This window comes from Elephas maximus, chromosome X (assembly GCF_024166365.1).
Source record: "Elephas maximus indicus isolate mEleMax1 chromosome X, mEleMax1 primary haplotype, whole genome shotgun sequence".
Classification (NCBI taxonomy): domain Eukaryota; kingdom Metazoa; phylum Chordata; class Mammalia; order Proboscidea; family Elephantidae; genus Elephas; species Elephas maximus.
Genome location: NC_064846.1, coordinates 13993664 through 14018902, shown reverse-complemented (window position 1 = coordinate 14018902; position 25239 = coordinate 13993664). Strand labels below are relative to the sequence as shown.

Sequence of the window (25239 nt, the reverse complement as noted above, 5' to 3'; positions counted from 1 at the left end):
TAAGAAAAGAATCCCTAATGGTAGATACAGTTGTATCCTTTCTTTCTGGGCTAGGGCTGAGCGTCCTGCCCAGTTGATTCAGTTTAGTCATCCTGGTCATTCAACAGCTTTTTATTTAGTTCATAATTTGTTCAAGGCACTCTGACTTGTGTTGATATCACCAAGATGTGTTCGTTGAGAGTAAATGGATAGCCTATTTGGTTTTGGTGTAAGTTTGAAAAATCAATCCCTCGTCTGAAAGCTAACAAAATGCCTGGTTGCCAGTATATTCTGTGGTTCACAATCCAAAGGAGGCTCAATTTCAACCACACAGAGGAACAATGTGTAACTAGCAACATTAAGCTGATACTTTTAAGTCCCATATCCATTTCATGGACCATGTATAAAATCAGTACCTAAACTGAAAATAGTTTTAGTTTTTTTTTAAATTATTATTATCCTCTAAAATCCATGCATGAGGAAGAAAAGTTTTTGAAGTATTATTTTTCTTTTTATTCTCTCACTTATGGCTTAAGTGTTTTTCTATAGCCATATTTGAAATGAAACTACAGGGGAAGTTGAAAGAAAAAGCAGATAGTGTATCCAAGTGAGCTACTGTAACATCAGTGGATGGCTTTCCAACCTCTAAGAGACCACCTGGACCAATAACATTAATGATTGGCACTCAGGAGAGCACTCTAGACAGCGCTCAAGCAATTCAGGACGTGATAGATGGACATTGGGCTTGGCACTTGGCCCAGCCTTTCTGAGAGATGCACCCGTGACCTTGTGATCTTATGGCTGGATGAATCCATTTTTGTTAGTTGGCTTTGGTTTTTCAGAAATGAGAAAGGAAAACATAAGCTTAAGTAATATACACACTATGAGGCTGGACAATGGAGCACATCATCGTAGGGAGCTGTGGTGCTTGAAGAAAGCTGACTTTGACCACAGGTGAAACGGATTTAGCGCTGCCTAAATTAGAAGGCCTTTGGACAATATTTCAAAATTTCCACTAAAGCTATGAAAGCTTTCTTTCTGGAGTGGAGATTTTAATATATTTGAAAAAGAAGATGGAGCCCTTACAAAAAAAAGTACCTTAATTCTGGGTTTTCTGAATACCACCAACTGAGGGAGCATTTTTAAAATAATTATACTACAATCTGGCTCTCATTACTGAGAGATAGGAAACAAGTGAATGCAAATACAAACACTCTGACCCTGAGAGACCTTCAGTGGACCTGTCTAGCAGTTCTGAACATTTTGGGTCAGGAGTTCCTTGGAGAACCCGAAAAAAGCCGTGGACCCTTTTGCTCTCCATGCTCTCCAGGCAACCACTAGTTCATGCGCTGAATTTTCTATACAACTTCTGGTAGCCACAGACCCTTGAGGTGTGCATATATGATCAGCCCGAGGCCTCCACATTAAGAACTTGTGGGCTAAATAATGAACGCATTAGAATGTAGTTGTTTTCACAATTTTTCAAGCCAGGCTGTGAGAAACTGGCATTGATAAGGAAGCTGGACTCCAGAACTGGATTCGACCAGAGGAGTCTCTACCTGCTTGTCTGTAATCAGTGGTACAAGTCCTCAGGGTGTTTGCCTGCAGGTGAGTTTGTGAGCTTAGTGGAAATTGCCGTTGATTGTAGATTATCTTTAGAGTTTCTCCCAGCTTCCAGGCCAGCCTGAGCTCCTCCAGCTCTCTACACATCTGCCCAACTTTCATATTTCTACCACAGCTTCCCATTACCCTCTATTTTTCTCCCTCCCGGGCCCATAATTGAGAACTCCATAAATACTTGTAGCATTAAGAAGAGCAGATTGACATACTCAAGGCCACCTCTTTGAAGGTGGAAAATGAACCCGTTATCCTAGCAGCAGTGGAACTGGACAATGTTCCCCCAGTCGACCTTTAAAGAGGGCAATTCTAAGCACCTTCATGGCTTTGAGGAGGAATAAGTAATTATTTTAAGATCATATTCTGATTCAGGAATCCTGGGTTGAAGAAGCAGGACCTGCATGTTTAATGCATACCCTATGTTGATCTGAAGTTAGCCAGTAGTTGACCAAACACTTGAGAGCCACTGCTGTAGCATAATAATGAAAATTAATAACCACAACCCTTGAGCGCTTTCTATATTTGGGTGCTTAATATATATACTCCTTTGTAAACCACTAAACAAATGTGAGAGGCATGTACTTTTATGATGATGCCATCTGTTTAACATATGAGGAAAATGAAGTAAAGAGAGGTTAAGTAACTTGCTCAATTTCATACATTTAAGAAGAGGGAGAACCAGGATTACCAGCCAAGTCTGTCTGCTAGTTCAGGGCTTCTTAAACCTTTCCTGTGCCGTGAATACTTGTGGCAGTCTGGTAAACCTATGGATCCCTTCTCAGAATAATATTTTTAAGTGAATAAAATAGAATACATACGATTTCAAAGGAAACTCATTGTATTGAATTTCAGTTATCAATCTATAAATAATAAATGTAAAACAGTTGCTTCTTCAGTAATGATTTAAGTAACAATTTTTTTTTTATCTAGTGACAGGTGTAATAACTGCCACCATTTCAAAGCAATGATCAATGTAAATGACATCCTGAGATATCTGTAATAATCATAATGTCATATGAAAATACCTGTGATTTCTGTTGGTGACAAAGTCACACATTCTGATAATACGACTGTGCTTCTTTTGCCTACATCATAACGGAAGGAAATGCTAAATTTCCTGTAAAGGTTAGTGAAAACAAAGGTTTTGTTTTTCTTATTCAAGTTCGTAGAGTTTTTGAATTCTTTCCACAGACCCCAGGATGTGAACTACTATAGAGTTTGTCCTCTCCAATAGTATGATACATGGCCTTTCACTAGAATTATAAAGAGAAGTACTGTTTCTTTATACCTCTAATATTCTATGACTTTCTTTAGTATATGGTGAAAACATAGAGCAATGTGACATGGTCAAGCCAGTATTAAAAAAAAAATAGGGCACTAAATTGTTACTTTCCAAAACAGCGTGTTTGTGAAGATGTATACTCATTCTAATAATGGTTTTTCTTTTTTAATCTGCCTATAATGTTTTATACCTCCGGGTATCAAGTATGAGTTGACCCCCTACTGTCTCTTGATCAGTCTTCTGTTTTATTTCTTTGAATATTTCTTCTCTTTCCCTCGGGAGTGGTGCCAAACTTGTCACTCTTCTGTCATTCCAGCCCACCTCACTCTCAGATTCAAGTCATTAGGCACCTCTCCCCTCTTTCCCAACTTCCATTTTTGAGGAAGCGCCTCTAGCATTTCTTTCCAACTTTAAGTCTTCCACCTGATTCTGTCCTGATGTCCTCTCTTTGTCCCTTCTCCTTCAACTCCCACTCTCCTGCTCTTCAATTTTTCTTGTGCCTCCTTCCTCTTTTCCTAAACTCATGCTTAGCCATCTATTTTTCTTCAAAATAATATATCCTCTGACTCACCGACACTCCCAGGCTCAAATTCATGTAAAGGCATACTGTGTTTTCTTTACGTTCTCAATGCAGACCTCCTCCTTAACCTCGTAAAACCTGACTTCTGCCAAAGTCAAGCTATTGAAACTGCACTATTGAAGGTCACCAAGGATGTTTTAATTTTCAAATCCGGAGTCTTTTGCTCTCTCCTCATTTACCTGGAATCGTCTGTGGCTTTTTTTTTTTTTTTCCTCTCAGCTGGTTCTAATCCTCTATCTTACTGTACTCTTCTCCCTTTAATGATACCTTTTCTTCCTCCCTCTCCTATTTATGAGTCTTATAATTAAAAAAAAAAAGAGTGTAGTTGAAGGTATAATAACAGATAATAGCAAAAACATATATAATGTTTTCCATGTACCAGGCTCTGCTTTATATATGTATAGCCAATCCTCATTATTTGTGGATTCCATACTGGCAAATTCTTCTACTGTGAAGGTTAAGATTGTGTGTCAACTTGGCTGGGCCATGCTTTGGCAGTTGTATAATGTTGTGATCACTTCCCTTCTGGAATTTGGTATGTGATCACCCCCATAATGGAATCTGCTGAGTGGTACGGGCAACAGCGGGGCCTGTGGCAGCTCACTGCCCCCTCAGCCTTCATCTCTCCACCCTCCGCCACCAACTTCCTTCCTGGTTGCCTTGCCAAGGTTTGTGGCTGGTTCTGGATCCTGCAGCTGCCTCTTCTCATCTGACCTCTGGTTCTTGGGACTTGAGCTAACAGCTTACCTGCCGATCTTGGAAATCATCAATCTTCACATCCTGTGAGTAAGTGTCCTGCTCTCCAACCTGCTGATCATAGGTTCGCCAGCTCCCGTAGCTATGTGAATTGGGAGAGGCCTCTATCCTGATCCATGGACTTGGGGCGTTCCAGCCTCTACAGTCGCATGATCTATTTCCTTGATATAAATCTCTCTATATATTTATACATTTTACTGGTTTTGCTTCTCTACAGAACCTGGCCTAAGACATCTACTTATTAAAATTCATTTGTAACCTCCAACTCAATACTCATGGCAGTTTTGTGGTCATCTGTGGACATGCGCATGTGGAGAGCAGTGAAAAGTTTGAGTTGCCCAACACATGTGTCCCCAGTTGAGTTCAAACAAGGTGACATTCTGCCATCTTGTTTCAATTCTCATACTATAAAAAGTGTCCTTTTGATGATCTATTTAGTAGCACATTTTTTAGCGTGTTTGTGCTTTTTGTTGGTAATTTTAGTGTTTAAAATGGCCCCAAGCATAGTGCTGAATTCTGTTTAGTGTTCCTAAGAGCAAGAAGACTGTTGTATCTTACAGAAAAAATACATATGTTGGATAAGGTTTGTTCAGGCATGAGTTGTAGTGCTACTGGCTTTGATTTCAATGTTAATGAATCAACGATATATATTAAATAAGATATCTTTAAAAAACAGAACCACACATAAAATAAGGTTATATGTTGATTGATTGACAAAAATGTAACCAGAAGCTTGTAGAAATATAATCCTGTGTTTCCCCTAGGAGCAATGGTTCAGTATTCACAAATTTGGTGTTCATGGCAACTTTATAGAACAACTATAGTGAACAAGAATAGACTATTAAAATATGTATATGTATATATATACACACACACATCTATATGTGCACACACATACATACATACATACACGAGGAGCCCTGGTAGCACAGTGGTTAAGCTCTTGGCAGCTAACGGGAAAGGTAAGCAGTTCAAACCACTCTGCGTGCGAAAGATGTGACAGTCTGCTTCTGTAAAGATTATAGCCTTGAAAACCCTATGGGGCAGTTTTACTCTGTTCTATAGGGTCACTATGAGTTGGAATTGACTCAACAGCAGTGGGTTGGTTTTTTTGGATATATACACACAGACACATACATATATAATATATCAACATTACTTCATATCAAATATAATGTGTTACTCTAGGGTTTATGTGAGTAGTAAATGTGTATGTATAGTTAATACATGATATATTAAATTTATGTATATTAATAGAATGTATATCCTCACAACAACCACATGAGGTACATACAATTATTTTCACAGTTTCACAAATACAGAAACTGAGGTATAGAAGGGTCAGTTAACTTGTCCAAGATTATATAGCTGGTAGTGACTGATGCAGGATTTTTCAAAGTGCTGTATTCTGGGTAAAGAGCCTATGCTCTTAAGTATCCTGTTTTGCAGTGCAGATTCGGTTTCCTCAGAGAGAACATAGTATGGATAGTAGATGTCCTGCCATCACATCAAAGGCATTGTGTCACAAAGTAAGGCCATATTCTCCCTGAATAACACAGGCCTTCACTAAAGTCCTACTGATGTTAAGACTACCATGATTCTTACAGGTTGAAATCTTACCCAGGTCCAAATGTTAAAGTCATTTGATAATTTCCTTTCCCTCCTTGTGATCCCATTATCAGTGGCAGTTATATCTTTTGCCACCTCTGCCTCCTTTCTTTTCTTGTTCCCACCACCCTAGTTCAGGCTCATGCTGCGTCACACTGACTGCACAGCAATGACCTCCCATCATGATTCTCCTTGCTTTCATTTCACACAGCTGCCATATTTATCTTTCCAAAGCAGCATTCCAATTTTGCTCTCCCTTTATTTAAAAACATTCGATGTTTTCCTATAGCCTAAGAAATTAAGCCTCCGCGTGTCTGTCAGTTTGTCACACTGTGGGGGCTTGCGTGTTGCTGTGATGCTGGAAGCTATGCCACCGGTATTCAGATACCAGCAGGGTCACCCATGGAGGCCAGGACAGAAGATTTCAAAGATTTCAAAGCTCGAGAAGACAAAGTATTATAATGACATATGCAAAGAGCTGGAGATAGAAAAACAAAAGGGAAGAACATGCTCGGCATTTCTCAAGCTGAAAGAACTGAAGCAAAAATTCAAGCCTCGAGTTGTAATAGTAAAGGATTCTATGGGGAAAATATTAAATGACACAGGAAGCATCAAAAGAAGATGGAAGAGATGCACAGAGTCATTATACCAAAAAGAATTAGTTGATGTTCAACCATTTCAAGAGGAGCATATGATCAGGAACCGATGGTACTGAAGGAAGAAGTCCAAGCTGTTTGGAAGGCATTGGTGAAAAAACAAGGCTCCAGGAATTGATGGAATATCAATTGAGATGTTTCAGCAAACGGGTGCAGCGCTGGAGGTGCTCACTCATGTATGCCAAGAAATTTGGAAAACAGCTTCTTGGCCAACTGACTGGAAGAGATCCATATTTATGCCTGTTCCCTAGAAAGGTGATCAAACTGAATGCAGAAATTAAAGAATAATATCATTAATATCACAGGCAAGCAAAATTTTGCTGAAGATCATTCAAAAATGGCTGCAGCAGTATATGGACAGGGAACTGCTGAGAAATTCAGGCCGGTTTCAGAAGACTTGGAACCAGGGATATCATTGCTGATGTCAGATGGATCCTGGCTGAAAGCAGAGAATACCAGAAGGATGTTTACCTGGGTTTTATTGACTGTGCAAAGGTATTCGACTGTGTGGATCATAACAAATTATGGATAACATTGCGAAGAATGGGAATTCCAGAACACTTCATTGTGCTCATGAGGAACCTTTACCAGTTGTTCTGACAGAACAAGGGGCTACTGAGTGATTTAAAGTCAGGAAAGGTGTGCGTCAGGGCTGTATTCTTTCACCATACCTATTCAATCTGTATGCCAAGCAAATAATCAGAGAAGCTGGACTATACGAAGAAGAACGGGGCATAGAATTGGAGGAAGACTCATTAACAACCTGCGATGTGCAGATGACACAACTTTGCTTGCTGAAAGTGAAGAGAACTTAAAGCACTTACTAATGAAGATCAAAGACCACAGCCTTCAGCATGGATTGCACCTCAATGTAAAACAAAAATCCTCACAACTGGACCAGTGAGCAACATCATGATAAATGGAGAAAAGATTGAAGTTGCCAAGGATTTCATTTTACTTGGATCCACAGTCAACACCCATGGAAGCAGCAGTCAGGAAATCAAATGACACATGGCATTGGGTAAATCTGCTGCAAAGACCTCTTTAAAGTATTGAAAATCAAAGATGTCACCTTGAAGACTAAGGTGCACCTGACCCAAGCCATGGTATTGTCAGTCGCATCATATGCACATGAAAGCTGGACAATGAATAAGGAAGACTGAAGAAGAATTCACACCTTTGAATTGTGGTGTTGGCAGAAAATATTGAATATACCATGGACTGCCAAAAGAATGAACAAATCTGTCTTGGAAGAAGTATGACCAGAACGTTCCTTAGAAGCAAGGATGGAGAGACTGCGTCTTACATACTTTGGACATGTTGTCAGGAGGGATCCGTCCCTGGAGAAGGACATCATGCTTGGCAAAGTACAGGGCCAGTGGAAAAGAGGAAGACCCTCCACGAGGTGGATTGACACAGTGGCTGCAACAGTGAGCTCAAGCATACCAACGATTGTAAGGATGGCGCGGGACCGGGCAGTGTTTCTTTCTGTTGTGCATAGGGTCGCTATGAGTCAGAACCGACTCGACAGCACCTAAAAACAACAAGAAATTAAGAACAGATCATTTTACATTAAAGACCTTTTTTAGTGTGATTCACAACTACTTTACCAACTACATTTCCCTCCTTTTTCCTAACATTGTAATTTGGCCCCTGGAACTATTCATCGTCCCGCAAATATACCATATAGTTTCCTGCCTCTATACCCATCTTCACGCATTCCCATTTTCCCCTTTCAAGGCCCTGCCCACCTTAATAACTTAGGCCAATTACCTGTCTCATCATAGACTCTTATCTCATCCCTCTAGTGGCATAGTGGTTAAATGCTACAGCTGCTAACCAAAAGGTCAGCAGTTCGAATCCACCAGGCACCCTTTGGAAACTCTATGAGGCAGTTCTACTCTGTCTTATAGGGTTGCTATGAATTGGAATTGAATTGATGGCGATTTTTTTTTTCCTTGCCCCCAGGAAGCACTAACTTTTTCCTCTTAGGAAAATGTAAAGCTCCTTGTACCTTTCCTATGGCACTTGGGTTCTATCCCATGTTTTAGGTTTTTGTGTATTTTTCTCTTATGCATCTTCTTCTTTCCTGTAGTGCATAATAGCACAATGTTTGTCCTTTAGCAAACATCCAGTAACAAGATGACTTTAAGTGGGCATCTCTGTTAGAGTTGGCTACAATAGACACTAGAAAACTATTCACCTTTTTTCAAAGTAACATTTTTCCATGAAATGGTAATATCTGGGAGGCTAGCCAACCTTACTCAGTAGTTTTAACCACAAAATACTTTTTCAAAAATTCATCCTCCTAAAGCAAATATTTTATACCATTAGAAATATTATTAAGAATGTGATGCAAGATCTGAGGGGCATCTCAAATGAGAAATTCAAACTAGAATTTTGAATCATATCTTTGGTATGTGTGATTTTTTTATAATATGAATCTTTTTTAGTGCCCCTTTCAAGGCTCTCTGGTGGCTTCCTACCATACAAACTCCTTCCATGGTTTACAAGGCTCTGCTTGTTCTGCCTCCTGTCTTCTGAGTCATCTCCTCCTACTTCCCTCCCCACATATTGCACGCTGCTCTAGTCTTACTAGACCTATCGCAGTTCCTTAAATATGACAAGCTTGTTCCTGGCTCAGGGTTTTTATCCTTGCTGTTTTCTCTGTCTGAAATGCTCTTCTTCTAGACTTCAGATGGCTCTTTTCCCCACTTCATTCAAGTCTCTGCTCAAATGTCACCTACTCAACCTGAAAGAGAGACACCTTACCTGAAATGGGCCTCACCCTCTCTCCATCATTGTTGTTTCCTCACCTTGCTTTTTCTTCATAATGCTTACAATATCAGAAATTATCTGGCTCTTTAGTTTGTTAATTACACCTCTACTCCATTTAATATACAGTCCAAAAGAGTAGGGGGTTTTCAATGCTGTACCCGAAGAATCTGGAATAGAGCCTGGTGCAGTAGGTTATTAACATATATTTGTTGAAAAAAATCAATGACTACCCCCTTAGTGGCTACTGTGAAGAGGACAGTATTAATTTGAATGAATTAATTCTACCGAAGGTATTCATTATTCATTTTGTGTGAGAGTTACACTTTATGCATTCAAATATTGAAGCTTTTTCAGGGAAGCAGATACTCTAGTCTGGTGTATTATATGATTATATTACTGAATACAGAAAATGGAGCAAGAGCATTAAAAGTTTGTTGTCATCAGAAAATGTAAAACTGCATGCAAGTTTTTTTCTGTTCGATTAAAGAATCCATATTCACAACTCAGATGGATTATCTGATGCTTCTTCAGCAAAGGACTGCTCAGGTTTGTCTTAGGCTGAAAAACATTAGTGCATGTAATTCCAGAGATCAGTCATTTACGCAAACCCACCCACGGTTATGCTTAAAGATCCTGGTGGAGCTCGTTTTGTTTCCCTTTTGATTGACATGAGGGAAGTATCTTGTGTAGGTGTAATCAACAATCTCTAAAACCTTATTTCTTAAAAGTAATCCACTTTATATTTTCATTTTTATATATTTTTAAAATTTCTTTATTCATATATATATATAATTCTACATGAATGTATATGCAGTCTTTTTTCTTTTTCATGTTGCTTGCTTCCCTTTCCCCCAATTCGGCCAGTTCCTATCTGGTAACCCATTTTTAGCATATTTGTGTGTATGTGTATAATAATGCTAAAAATGGGTTACCAGACAGGAATTGGTATATTTTTGTCAGAATTGACTCAATGCCAATGGGTTTAATTTTTTTTTTGGTATATATGTGTATGTGTATGTATATATATATGTAGTTGTTATTGTGTGCCGTCGAGTTGATTCTGACTCATAGTGACCCCACAGGACAGAATAGAACTGTCCCATAGGGTATCTAAGGTGGATTCGAACTGCCGACCTTTTTATTAGCAGCCATAGCTCCTAACCACTGCGTCACGACGGACGGATGGACGGACAGACGGACGGACGGACATATAGAGACACCATGGAAACCCATGTTAAAAATCTAATATATATCCTTCCATCTTTCTGTTTGTGCACATACATACACACATTGATAATTGCATTATATGTATGTAAGTATGAGCACCCTGGTGGCATAGTAGTTAAAAGTGTGGCTGTTAACCAAAAGATCAGCAGTTCGAATCCACCAGGCACTCCTTGGAAACCCTATGGGGCAGTTCTACTCTCTCTTATAGGATCTTTATGAGTGGGAATCGACTCGACAGCAGTGGGTTTTTGTTTTGGGGGGCTTTTTTGGTATGAAAGCTATCCAAAACTAAAAAATCCCGTCGCTGTCGAGTCGATTACCACTCATAGTGACCCTACGGGACAGAGCAGAACTGCCGCATAGGGTTTCCAGGAGTGGCTGGTGGATTTGAACTGCCAACCTTTTGGTTAGCAAGCAAGCTGTTAACCACTACACCATATGCATATTACTATATATATATATAAATTGATGTATTTAAATTATATTGGAGAATGATATAGAATATACTATGGACTGCCAGAAGACGAACAAATCTGTCTTGGAAAAAGTACAGCCAAAATGCTCCTTAGAAACAAGGATGGCAAGACTTCATCTCACATACTTTGGACATGTTATCATGAGGGACCAGTCCCTGGAGAAGGACATCATGCTTGGTAAAGTAGAGGGTCAGCGAAAAAGAGGAAGACCTTCAATGAGATGGATTGACACAGTGGCTGCAACAGTGGGCTCAAGCATAACAATGATGGTCAGAATGGCGCAGGACCGGGCAGTGTTTCGTTCTGTTATACATAGGGTCGCTATGAGTCGGAACTGACTTGATGGCGCCTAACAACAAAAATAACATTTATGCTCCATCTCTTTGGGGGTGACTTACATATATAAATTATTTGAAATTCTTCTGCATCAGGAAACTTGTCTTTTCTTCTCCATTTATATATTCAATCATTTATTTATATAAATATGTACTCATAGATATTAATTATATACTTTGGATCTAACATTTCTTTTAATTATGAATGGATGTTGATTTTAATAAACACATTTCTGTATCAATTTAGATGTGATTTTTCTCATGTAATCTGTCAATGTGTTCTGCCTGTCCTGAACCTATTTGCCCTCAGAGTCATCCCTCACTCTTCCCTTGTTCTGCTCCCTATTATATAGGGGCTGACCTCTGCAGGATGCAATTCCCAACTCCCCAGCACTTGGCTGCCATCTTGGTGCAACCATCAGGTAGCGCAAGCAATAGTTTTTCTTCTTCTTCTGTATCAGCTGGCTTCTCCTTCACTGACCACATATTCTCCATGGCCCAAGCTCCAAGCATTTTGGCCCACCACAGCTCCGGATCCTGTTGAACCTAATATCTGGGCTCCAGTAACACAGTTTCTTTGTCCTTCCAGGCTAGAGATTGGAGTGACTTTCTCTTGTTGCTAATCATTGGATTTCCCAACTCTCCCCTGTTTGGCTTCTCCCTTAGTTGTGTAACTAATTCCCTGTATTAAATTCCCTCTGTGTTAATATTTACAGTGGTTTCTATTTTCCTGGACAATCCCTGGTTATTATATGTGGTCAATTACATTGATTAATTTTCCTAGTGCTTAACTTTGTATTCTTGGGATAAGCCCAACTCTGTCACCAGCAGTTAAATATGTTTGTCTCTTCTATAATAACAAAAACAAACAAATCATCGTACCTCTGGAACATCCTCCAAATAACATTTTATCTTTCTCACCCTCTTCATTGCCTTCTCAAAAACAATTTTAGACTACATATATATATGATTATAAAATAGTATATGTAATAGTGTGATATATTTAACTTGTAAAAATTCAAGCAATACAGGTATGTATAACAATCCCTGTGTGATACAGCCCAAGTGGTACGCAGAGGGAAATGTATAGCCTTAAATAGATGCATCAGAAAGCAAGAAATATTTAAAATATTCAAGTAGTTCACGAAGCTAGGGATTCAATAGCGTATTAAAGGTAAGCTAAAGACATAGGAGGTAGGAAGTAATGAAAATAAATGCAGAAATAACAAATAGAAAACAGTAGAGACAAACAACAAGACAGTTCTTTGAAAAGACATAAAACAGACAATTTTTGCAAATAGGATTAATTATCAAAGAAAAAAGTATGAATAAACAATATAAGTTAAATAACACTGTAGAAATATACATGCAGAATAAATATTAAGTATTATAAAACAGCATTACAAATATACCATTCCCTCAGAATAACCAAATGGTGGACAAGGAAAGGTTTCTACATATAGAGGTATTTCAGGTAATTAAGAAGGAATGAGAGGATTAGAGGATTAACATTCTGTAATCCATAGTGGATTAATGGGTAAAGGTGATGATCATCAATGACAGCCACAATCAGCACAAAGGGAGACAACCAGACGTTATGTATCTCCTGATGGAAGCACACAGCACCACCTATAGAGTGGTCTTGCAAAAGAAAAAATATATATATACATATAAACGAATTAAAAATCTCATCAAGCTTGTGCCTCTAACTATAAATTTAAAGAAATACAGGGGCATAGGAGGAGGATATGAATTGTGTGGCTAATTGCCTCCACGAACAATTGCCTCCTTTGCCATGAGACTAGAAGAACTGGATGGCGCCAGGCTACCATTACTGAACATTTTGATCAAAGATTCCATAGAAGAATCTTGATCAAAAGAGGGAAAATGCAGAACTGAATCTCATGGACTCCAGACCTTCTGGAGCTGTGGAGGCTGGATGAACCCCTGAAGCTATTGCCGTGAGATGGTTTTTAAACCTTAAACCAAAAATACCCGCTGAAATCTTCTTAAAACTGAGCAATAGTTTAGTTTAACTGGTAAAAAACAAAACAAAAAAGCAAGGTCTGTCTTGAGCATCATGCTGTTTTAAGAACTATCCATATGGGATCAAATTAACAGCAGTAACTCAAAAGATTAGATAGGAATCTTAGGGGGCAAGGGAGTTCGTTAATGAGGAAGGAACAACTCAGAAAAGGAGGGTAAAAATGATTACATAACTTGGAGAATGTAATCAATGGCACTAAATTGCACATGTAGAAACTTAGATTGATGTATATTTTGTTGTGTATATTCTCAACAACAAAATAAACTTAAAAAATCCTTCACATTAAAAAAAAATACAGAGGGCAGAAGAACATATTAAAGGACAGCAAAGTGGTGTAACCAGCAAAATCTAGACTGTGAGAATCAGGACAGAACACAGAACCTTTTTTCTTTAATCCCAACAAAAAAATTGCAAGGAAAAAGAAGTGATGTAAGGGAACCTATAGATTAAAAATGACTTAAGGTATGTAATTAGTCACAATGTATAGACCATATTTGGATACCAAATCAATGGAACTATTTTTTTTTAAGTATTAGGCTATCAAGTAAATGTGAAAAATAACATTGGAGATCAATGACTCATTTATATTTTAGGAATGATAATTACATTGGGCTTATGCTTTATGAAAGAGCCCTTATATTTTTACAAATACATACTGAAATACTTAGAGATGAAATGATATGATGTCTTGGATTAGCTTCACATTTTTCCAGCAGCAGAGAATGGGTGGAAAATGGGGGCATAACTAGAACCACATTGGTTATGTATTGATGATGGTTGATGCTGAGTGCCAGGCATATTGAGCTCATTATACTATTCTCTCTACTGGAACCCTGGTGGCATAGTGGTTAGGAGCTTGGCTGCTAGCCAAAAGGTTGGCAGTTGGACTCCACCAGCTGCTCCTTGGAAACTCCATGGGGCAGTTCTACTCTGTCCTATAGGGTTACTACACATCGGAATCAACTCAACAGCAACGGGCTTAGTTTGGGTTTTTTCTACTGTGGTATATGTTTGAAAATTTAGGTAATAAAAACTATTACTTTAAATATCATACCATTAAATTTGAAATTCTAAATGAAATGGACCACTTTTAGAAACAAAACAACAAAAAGAAAGAGCAAATTGTGAAAAAATAGAAAATTTTAATCAAACAATACAAACTGAATTTTTTTTTCCAAAGCTCAAGCCACTCTTCCATGTAACAGGAGAAAAGTATTTTTTATTGTGGTAAAATATACACAACATAAAATTCGCCATTTTTACCATTTTCAAGTGTACAAATGAGTGGCATTAATCACATATACAGTGTTGTGCAGCCATCACCAATATTTGTTTCCAAAACTTTTTCATCACCCCAGACAGAAATTATGTGCCCATTAAGCAATTACTCCTATTCCTCCCTCCCCTTATTCAGGGCAACCTCTAATCTACTTTCTGTCTCTATGAATTTGTCTCTTCTAGATAGTTCATATGAATGGGATCATACATTATGTCTTTTTGGGTATAGCTTCTTTCACTTAGCATAATGTCTTCAAGGCTCATTCATGTTATAGAATGTATTAGAACTGTGTTCCTTTTTATGGAAGACAAGACAAGGACCCTCAAGTGAGTGAAGACTGAGGGGTCCACCCACCCCAGGAAAGAGATCCGACTCAATCCCACTCCACTCCTGACATCAGTAGTACTGGAAGACCCCAGACACAGCTGTCAAGCTGAGCAGCTTCCCTCATTTCCAACCCAGGGGTCTGAAGGAGGTGGCAACCTTGGTCTAAAGGGGCAAAATTCAGATGAGGAGAGAGGAGGCCTCAGGATCTGCAAAGTGTTAATGTGATGGCCCTGAGGGAGGACTGAGGGAACTTCCCATTCCAGAAGAAATTGGCCTCAGACTTGCCCTGCCCATGTTGTCAGCCATGGGCGATCACAGGTTATAGTCACTGTATATGGCGTTTCCTGACTTCCAAACCGGGGCGGGGGGGGGGAGTGGAGGGGTGGGGGTGGGAAGAGCAGAGGGCATAGATCCAAGGAATCTGACATCAAGTCAAGAGACTGAAGGACCCAGGCTCTGCCAGGTGTGAAGAAAATGATCCTGTGGGATGACTGAGGAAACAGGCATGTCAGAACCCCCACAGAACCCAGCTACTCCACCTCATCAGGCCTGAGAGGATCTGGGGCATGATAGAATCCCCTCACTTTCTCCTAGAGGGTTCAGGAGATGTAAGGGCCTTGGTTTGAGGGGAATGGAATCTGGTCAAGAGAGAGTAGTGGTCCAGGCCCTGCCAGGCAACAAGAGTCCTGAGAGAGGACTGAGAGGACTTCCCACCCCAGACAGAAGTGGGGCTCAGAGAAACGCACACCTGCTGTCACCCCAGGAAGCCTCGAGACAGGATTGTCAGGCAGAGGCTCGACCCTCTGACTTCCTTCTCTGTCTCTCAGGAAGACGAAGGTCTTGGCCTGAGGGCTGCATCCACACATCAGCAGAAAGGAGGTGGTGTGGGTCCTCTCTGGAGTAAATATGATTACCTTGTGGATTGAGGGCACTTCCCCGCCCCACCCCAGACTGCTGCTTCCAGGCTCCACCCCGCCCCTGCCTTCAGCCCTGGGAAGCCCCAGGCAGGGTCTCCAGATGTGGAGTTTCCTAACTTGCACCTTGGACGTCTGAGGAGGTGGTGTGATGTCTGAGGGGGGCTAGTCAGGTCAGCAGAGGGACCGGTCCAGGCTTTGCCGGGGAGAAGGTGAGGACTCCGAAGGAGGACAAAGGCCCCCACTCCCCCCATGGCACCCCTCCTCCATGTGCGCTGATTCCCTAACCCACCCCCCCACGCCGCCTGCTGTCAGCCCGGGGAAACCCCATCCAAGGTCCCAGGATGTGGTGTTTCCTTACTTGCACCTTGGGCGTCTAAGGAGGTGCGGCTTCATCTGAAGCCTGGAGTCGGGTCAGCAGGGTCCAGAACCTGCCGGGGGGGCAAGGTGAGGACCCTGAGGGAAGACTGAGGGGACTTCTTCAATAAGGGGGACCCCACAAAAACCTGTTTTGCTGTCAACACTTGGAGGCCCTGTGCAGGGCTCTCAGACAGAGGCGCCACCCTCACTTACTTCTCTGAGGTCTTGAGGAGAATGTGGCCTTGGGCCGAGGGAGGCAGCCTCAGTTCAGCAGAAGGGAGGGTGTGCAGGTCCTTTCAGGCGTAAGTATGATGCATGGAGGAGAACTGAGGACACCGCCCCCAGCCCCACTCCTACTCTCTCCCCCACCCCCATCCCCACCCCAGACAGGACGTTAGCAGGTCCACTCTGCCCTCAGCCCTGGGAAGCCCTGGGCAGGGTCCCCGGATGTAGAGTTGAGCCTCCGGTGTCTGAAGTGCAGCTTTGTCTCAGGGGGTCCAGGCCCTGCCAGGGATGTGGGGCAAGGTGAGGACCCTGAGGGAGAACTGAGGGGACCTCCCACCCAGACGGGCCCCACAAAACCCGTGCTGCTGTCAACACTTGGAGGCCCCGGGAAGGGATCTCAGAGGTGCTTCCTTCTCTGGGGTCTGAAGGAGATGGGGGCCTTGGGCTGAGGGAGGTAACCTCAGGTCAGAAACGAGAGGGTGCAGGCCCTTTCATGAATAAATATGACCCCATGAGCAGAACTGAGGACACCCCCGCCCCCACCCCAGACAGGAGGTTCACAGCTCTGCTCTTGCCATCAGCCCTGGGCAACCCCGGGCAAGGTTCCCCAGATGTGGAGTTGCGCCTTGGGCGCCTGAGGAGGTGCCGCTTTGTCTGAGGGGGTCAGGGTCAGAGTCAGGTCAGCAGAGGGGGCGGGGGTCCAGGCCCTGCCAAGGGCAAGGTGAGGACCCTGAAGGAGGATAGAGAGGTCCTCCAGCACAGATAGAGGCTTCCCTCTACTCAGCGCCCCTCTCCTCTTCTCCCCCTCTTTGAGCTGCTCCTTCTCCCATGCCACCCCTCTTCCCTCCGTGCTCCCTTAGCCCCCACTTCCCCGCCCCTGCCGTCATCCCCGGGTAGCCCCAGGCAGAGTCCCAGGATGTGAAGTTACTCCTTGGTTACCTGAGGAGGCTCGGTTTAGTTCGAGGGGGTCAGAGTCGGGTCGGCAGAGGGAGGGGTCCAGGTCTCCCTGGGGTAAGGTGAGGACCCCGAGGGAGGACAAGAGAGGTCCTCTAGTACAGATAGAGGCTCCCTTCCCATCCTCCAGTGTAACACCCCCCCTCCCTCTGTGCTCCCATAGCCCCCTCCCCAGCCCTGCCCCTGGTGTCAGCCCTGGGAAGCCCCAGGCAGGGTCCCGGATGTGGAGTTGCACCTTCGGCGTCTGAGGAGGCAAGTCGTCGTCTGAGGGGGCTGGAGTTGGGTCAGCAGAGGGAGGGGCCCAGGCCCTGAGAGGGAGGACGGTGAGGACCCTGGGGGAAGACAGAGATGTCCTCCAGCGCGGATAGAGTCTCCCCTCTTCCCTCTGTGCACCCCTAGCCCCGCTCCGCCCCTGCCGTTAGCCCTGGAAACCCCAGGCAGGGTCCCGGATGTGGAGTTGTAACTTGGGCGTCTGAGGAGGTGCGGCGTCGTCTAAGGGGGGCAAAGTCGCGTGAGCAGAGGGAGGTGCCGAGGCCCTGACGGGGCAAGGTGAGGACCCCGAGGGAGGACAGAGAGACAGAGCCCTTTCACCATGTTACTCCTCCCCTCCATCAGCCCTAGGAAGCCCCAGGCAGGGTTCCGGATGTGGAGTTGCGCCTCGGGCGCCTGAGGAGGCGTGCGGCATTGTCTGAGGGGGTCGAAGTCGCCTGAGCAGAGGGAGGGGCCCAGGCCCTGACAGGGGGCAAGGTGAGGACCCCGAGGGAGGACAGGGGGACAGAGCCCCTCCGCCATGTTACCCCTCCCCCCATCAGCCCTAGGAAGCCCCAGGCAGGGTCCCGGATGTGGAGTTGCGCCTCGGGCGTCTGAGGAGGTGCGGCGTCGTCTGAGGGGGTCGAAGTCGCGTGAGCAGAGGGAGGGGCCCAGGCCCTGACAGGGGGCAAGGTGAGGACCCCGAGGGAGGACTGGGGGACAGAGTCCCTCCGCCATGTTACTCCTCCCCCCATCAGCCCTAGGAAGCCCCAGGCAGGGTCCCGGATGTGGAGTTGCGCCTCGGGCGTCTGAGGAGGCGTGCGGCGTCGTCTGAGGGGGTCGAAGTCGTGTGAGCAGAGGGAGGGGCCCAGGCCCTGACAGGGGGCAAGGTGAGGACCCCGAGGGAGGACAGGGGGACAGAGTCCCTCCGCCATGTTACCCCTCCCCCCATCAGCCCTAGGAAGCCCCAGGCAGGGTCCCGGATGTGGAGTTGCGCCTCGGGCGCCTGAGGAGGCGCGCATCGTCTGAGGGGGCGGGAGTTGAGTCATCAGAGGGAGGGGCCCAGCCCCTGGCAGGGTGCAAGGTGAGGACCCTGAGGCAGGACAAAGACGTCCTCCAGCGCGGATAAAAAACAGCGCGGATAGAGGCTCTCTTTTTCCTTCCATGCACTCCCTAGCCCCGCCGTGCCCCTGCTGTCAGCCCTGGGAAGCCCCAGGCAGGGTCCCGGATGTGGAGTTGCGCCTTGAGCGTCTGAGGAGGCGCGTCGTCATCTGAGGGGGCTGGAGTTGGGTCAGCAGAGGGAGGGGCCCAGGCCCTGACAGGCAGCAAGGTGAGGACCCTGAGGGATGACGAAGGCCCCCCTACCACCTCCATGCCACTCCTCCTCCCTGTGCGCTGATTCCCTAGACCCTCCTACCCACCACTTGCCTTCAGTCCTGAGAACCCCCAGCCAGGGTACCTGGATATGGAGTTGCGCCTTGGGCGTCTGAGGAGGCACGGCTTCGTCTGAGAGCCTGGAGTCGGGTCAGCAGAGGGCGAGGGTCCAGGCCCTGCTGGGGGGCAAGGTGAGGACCCTGAGGGAGGACTCAGGGGACTTTCTGCACGAGGGGGGACCCCACAAAAACCTATGCTTCTGTCAACACTTGGAGACCCAGGGAAGGGCGTTCACACAGAAGCGCCGCCCTCACTTTCTTCTCTGGGGCCTTAAGGAGATGGGGGTCTTGGGCTGAGGAAGGCAGCCTCAGGTCAGCAGAAGGTCGGGAGTGCAGGCTCTTTCAGGAGTATGATGCTTTGAGAAGGATTGAGTACACCCCCAACAAGCGGTTCACAGCTTTGCGCTGCCCCTGCCCCAGGCAGGGTCCTGGGATGTGGAGTTGCGCCTTGTGTGTCTTGAGGAGGTGCAGCTTCGTTTAAGGGGCCCGAGTCGGGTCAGCAGAAGGAGGGGTCCAGGCCCTGTCAGAGGCAAGGTGAGGACCCCAAAGGAGGACAGAGGGGACTTCCCACACAAAGGGGCCCTATAAAAATCAGTCCTGCTGTCAATGCTTGGAGGCCCTGGGCAGGGCTCTCAGACAGAGGCATGTCCAGTGTCACAAGGAGATAGGGGCTTGGGCTGAGGGACTCAATCTCAGGCCAGCAGAAAGGAGTGGGGGCAGGTTCTGTCTATAGTAAATATGAATACTTCAAGGAAGAGTAAGGATACTCCCTACCCCAGGACACAGGAGTCCTCACAGACTTGAGCTCAGCACCTGCTATCAGCCCCAGGAGGCCGCAGGCAGTGGTTGCTAGATGGTATGTTTCCTGACTATCACCTGCGGGAATGTCAGGGAAAGGTGGACATTTCCCTGAAAGGCTCAGACTCAGGTCAGCCAAGAAAGAAGTGCAAGGCCCTGCCAAGGGGCAAGGTGAGATGATTGAAGGAGAACAGAGCCCTCCTGCTACAATCTACCATTCCTTCCTTCACCTTCACATGCACCCCCTCTTCCACCAGGGGCCGTTATTCCTCCTTCCACTCCATTTAGCTCCCTAGGAGCCCTGATGGTACAACAGTTAAGTTATGGGCTGCTAACAGAAAGGTTGGTGGTTCAAACCCACCCAGTGGCTTCATGGGAAAAAGACCTGGTGAGGTGCTTCTGTAAAAGATTACAGCCTAGAAAACCCTATGGGACAGTTCTGCTCTGTCGCAGGGGTCATTATGAATTAGAATGACTGGACAGCACAACAACGGCCCCTCTCTTCTAACCCCTTCTGCCTATGGCAAAAAAAAAAAAGTCCAACTCATGCGTTTCAGAGTAGAACTGGGCATAGAGTTTTCAATGACTGTAATCCTGTGGAAGTAGATCACCAGGCCTTTCTTCTGCAATGTGGCAGGCAGCTCCCCTAAAAAGCAAACAAAGATGAGTAGATTACAACAGATGGCAACCCCATGTGTGTCAGAGTAAAACTTCGCTCCATAGGGTTTTCAGTGGCTGATTTTTTGGAAGTATATTGCCAAGCCTTTCTTCTGAGGTGCCTCTGGGTGGACTTGGACTTGAACTTCCAGTCTTTCAGTTATCAGCTGAAAATGTTAACTGTTCGTACCACCCAGGGGTGTAGCAGCTCCCCCGTTGTTGTTGTTGTATGCCGTCAAGTCGATTCTGGCTCATAGCAACCCTATAGGACAGAGTAGAACTGCCCTGTAGCCCCTCCTAACCCTTCTTTCCACCCCTGCCCTTGCGGTGAGCCCTGGGAAGCCCTAGGCAGGATCCCTGGATACTGAGTTTCCTGACTTGTACCTTGGGTGTCTGAGGGAGGTGTGGTTTCATCTGAGAGGGCTTGACTCAGGTTGGCAGAAGGAAGAGTCCAGGCCCAGCCAGGGGGCAAGGTGGGGAGACTGAGCAGACTTCCCACACAGACGGAGGTCCCACAGAAATCTGTGCAACTGTCAATGCTTGGTGGCCCCAGGCAGGGTGCTCAGAAGCAGTACCTTCACAGTGTCTCAAGGAGATGGGGGCCTTGGGCTGAGGGATCTAGCCTCAGGTCAGCAGAAGCAAGGGGCTGCAGGCCCTTTCAGGAGTAAATATGATACCTTGAGAAAGATTGTCGGTACCACCCCCACCCCAAACAGAAGGTTTTTAGCTCCACCCTGCTCCTGCCGTCAGCCTTGGGAAGCCTGGGTACCTGGATGTGGTGTTTCCTGACTTGTGCCTTGGGTGTCTGGGTGGTGTGGCTTCATCTAAGGGAGCCAGACTCAGCTTAGCAGAGAGAGGAGTCCCAGGCCCTGCCAGGCATCAAGGGGAGGATCCTGAGGAAGGGCTGAGGGGACCTCCCACGCGGATACAGGGGGTCCCGCAGAAATGTGTTCCTGTTATAAACGCTGGGAGGCCCTAGGCAAGCCTTCTCCGTCAGAGGCGCTGTTCTCTGACATCCTTGTCTGTCTCTGAAGGTTTTGATCAAAGAAATGCACACACAGGTCAGCAGAAGGGAGGGATGTAGGTCCTGTCAGGAGTAAATATGAATACCTTGTTAAAGCCCCCCAACCTCAGACAGACAGTTCCCAGTTCTCCCTTGTCTCTGTTGTCAGCCCTGGGAGACCCCAGGTAAGAATGGCTGGATGTGGCACCTCTTCACTTTTTTATTTCCATGGTCTCAGGGCAGTGAGGACCTTGGTCTGAGGAGGCTGCCTCAGGTCAGCAAGGAGAGGAATCCCAGGGTCTGCCAGCCTAAAGGTAAGAACCCTTGGTGAAGATTGAAGCTCCCCTTCACGCCAGAAAAGAAAAGACCCCACAGAGTCCAGTTGTCCCCTGTTCTCAGCCCTCCAGGGTCTGCCAGCCTAAAGGTAAGAACCCTTGGTGAAGATTGAAGCTCCCCTTCACGCCAGAAAAGAAAAGACCCCACAGAGTCCAGTTGTCCCCTGTTCTCAGCCCTGTGAAGATCCTTGTCGGGGTGGCCAGATGTGGTAAGCCCTTACTTCCACCTTGGACAGGATAGAGCAAATGTCTCAGGAAGTTGAGGGCCTTGTTCTGAGGGGGTAAATTCAGGTAAACAGGGCAGCCCACACCTTGCAAGGAGGGAAGGTGAATACTCTGAGATAGGACTGAGGGTACTGCCCACCACAGAGCAGATGGAATCTAGAGCTGGCTGTCTGTCCTGGGAGACCCAGGCAGTAGTAGCTGGATGTGGTGCCTCTTACATGGTCTTAATGGTCCTGGGGCGACGAAGGCCTTGGTCTGAGAGGGTGAATATCCCGAGGGAGGACTCTCAGGATCTTTTTTGCAGTCAACGTAAGGACTCTTGGTGAGGACTGAAGGTACCCTCCCCACCACAGAGAGGAAGGGATCCAACAGAATCTAGACATCTCCTGAGCCCTGGGAGAACCTGGGCAGGGGTGGCTGGATGTGGTGTGCCTTCACTTCTGCCTTGGACTACTGTAGAGCTAGTCCCAGGGAGGTTAGGCCTTGGTCTGAGGGGTTGAAGTCAGGTCCTCAGGGGAGCGTTACAGACCCTGTTAGGAGTGAGGATGAATATCCTGAGGTAGGACTCAGAATATTCCACGTCACAGAACAGATGGGTAGAGACACTGCTGTCTGTCCTAAGAGGCCCTGGGGCATGATGGCTGGATGTAGTAAGTCCTTACTTCTTTGTTGTCTTATGGAAGTGAGGTCTTGGTCTGAGGATGGTGGCCTCAAGTCAACAGAGATGAGTCCCAAGCCCTGCCAGATAACAATGTGAGGACTGAGATGAGCCCCCATTCCAGGAGAGAGGGATCCACACAGGATTCAGCCAGCTCTTGCCGTTGCACCTGAGAGGCCCTAGCAGGTGTGGCTAGGCGTCCCCTTATCTCTTCATTGTTGGTCTCAGGAGTGTGAGCTCTTGTTATGAGAGTTTTGCCTCAAGTGAGTGGAGGGATGGGGCCCAGACCCTGTCAGGGGAAAGGTGAAGGCCCTGGATGAACACTGATGGGACCGTCCACACCTGAATAGTGAGGACCTAACAGAGTCAGACCCTGCAGCTCCTGCCAGCGCTGGGAGCCCCAGGACTGTGCTTCCAGTCTACATCCTGAGGTGCTCCCTCCATTCCTCTCACAGGGGCTCAAGGAACCAGGAGGTGAGGGCGTTAGTCGCAAAGTTCCTCGGGTCATCTGAGTAGAGGAGTCCCAGGCACTTTCAGCAGTCAAGGTGAGAACCATGAATGTCTACCAAGACCTGGCACCTATCCCAGAACAGAGGGTACCCCACAACACCCGACCCCACCTGCCTTACTGTCAGCCCTGGAATCCTTGGGTTGTGTCAGTCAGCTGCACACTGAGGACCTATTCCACTTCTTCCGGGACAGGTTGACCAGGAAGATAGGAGACAGGAGGCCCTAGAGGAAGACCAAAACAGAAGACCTGTAAGTCAGCCTTTGCCAGAGCTGCCAAGTTTGAGGTTCTTAGCTGTGACCACTCACACTCTCCTCTCTTCACTAGGCCTGTTCAAACTCCTGCCTTCTGCCCCTGTTAAGAGTCATCATGTCTCATGCTCCAAAGCATCAGCACTACACACTTGAGCAAGACCATCAGGCCCAAACTGAGGCACAGGGCCTGGTGGCTATACAGGTTCCAGCAGCTGAGGAGGATTCCTGTTCTTCCTCCTTCAACTTGTCCTTCCTCTCTTCCTTTTCCTGTGCCCCCAATTCTTCCCCATCCTCTCCTAAACTCGTCATCTCCTCATCCCCCTGTTCTTCATCTTCCTCCTTCCACTTCTCCTACTTCTCCTCCTCCTCCTCTTGCTCTTCTCCTCAGAACCTGGGCACCCAGGATGAGGTAGAGGTTCCTACTGCTGTGGTACCAAGTACTCACCAGAGTCCTCAGAAATCCTTTTCCATCTCCACTTCAACGAGCATCTCGGATGAGGATTCCAGTAGCCCAGAAGAAGAGAAAATTCCAAGCACCTCGCAGGCCTCAGTAGGCGCCGAGTCCTCATCCAGAGATCCATTAGAAGACACGGTGACTGATTTAGTACAGCTCCTGCTCCTCAGGTATCAAATGAGGCAGCCCATCACAAAGGTAGAAATGCTTAAGGTTATGAGCAAAAGGTCCAAGAACCAATTCCCTGTGATCTTCAAGAAAGCCTGTGAGTGCCTGGAAATGGTCTTTGGCATTAATGTGAAGGAAGTGGGTCCCCCCATCCATTCTTATGTCCTTGTCAATTCACTGGATCTAACATATGATGAGGTAGTGATTAATGGTCAAGGCATGCCCAAAAATGGCCTCCTAATAATTATCCTGGGTGTGATCTTCCTGGAGGGTAACCGCATCCCTGAGGAAGACATCTGGGAATTGCTGAATATTATGGGGGTGTATGCTGGGAGTGAACATGCTATCTATGGGGAGCCCAGGCAGCTCATCACCAGAGATTGGGTGCAGGAGAAGTACCTAGAGTACCAGGAGGTGCCCAATAGTGATCCTGCCCGCTATGAATTCCTCTGGGGTCCAAGAGCCCACGCAGAGACCAGCAAGATGAAAGTCCTAGAATTTTTGGCCAAACTTAATGGGACTGACCCCAGTTCCTTTTCACCTTGGTATGAGGAGGCTTTGAGAGATGAGCAAGAGAGAGCTCAAGCCAGAATTGCCCTCACAGGTAGCGCTACTGAAGGGCTCCTTGCACAGTGTGGGCCAGCAGCCTTCCTGCCCCGGAGGAAGACTGAGGCAGATTCTTCACTCGTTGAAGAGGGCAGTCAATGTTCTCAATAGTGGAGGGCTAGGGTAGGGCTGGGGGAGCACAGTGTGTTAAATTCTTACCTTCCTCTTCCGTATGGGTAATTTGGAGATTTGATTTTTTTTTCTTTCCTTTTTGGTACTTTTCAAATGCTGTTCGTTTTAACAGTAAGTTTAATTAGCTCAGATTCTAAGTTTATGCATGATGTTAGTCACACATTGCTGCTTAAGAGTAAGAGTTTTTGCTATATTGTAAAACAAATTGGGAAACCTCCCATCTTATTTTGGGTTTTGTAACAAGATGACATGGATATAGAATACGAATTTCTATGGAAATATAAACTCCACCGCAACAACAACAACAAAATGAATGATGATTAATTTTGGATTTCCTTACCACATTTAATCTGTGCTTC

At 45.8% G+C, this 25239-nt stretch overlaps 1 protein-coding gene across 1 annotated transcript; it reads left to right on the top strand.

Annotated features, from left to right (window-relative positions):
- Positions 1-23635: 23635 nt before the first annotated feature.
- LOC126069541 (melanoma-associated antigen 10-like) lies at positions 23636-24859 on the top strand. Its single transcript, XM_049873025.1, has one exon. It carries the CDS (start codon positions 23636-23638, stop codon positions 24857-24859), a length of 1224 nt encoding a protein of 407 aa, XP_049728982.1.
- The last annotated feature ends 380 nt before the right edge of the window (positions 24860-25239 follow it).

Coding starts and splice junctions, on each gene's coding strand:
- LOC126069541 (XM_049873025.1), top strand. CDS start 23,636: ATGTCTCATGCTCCAAAGCATCAGCACTACACACTTGAGCAAGACCAT.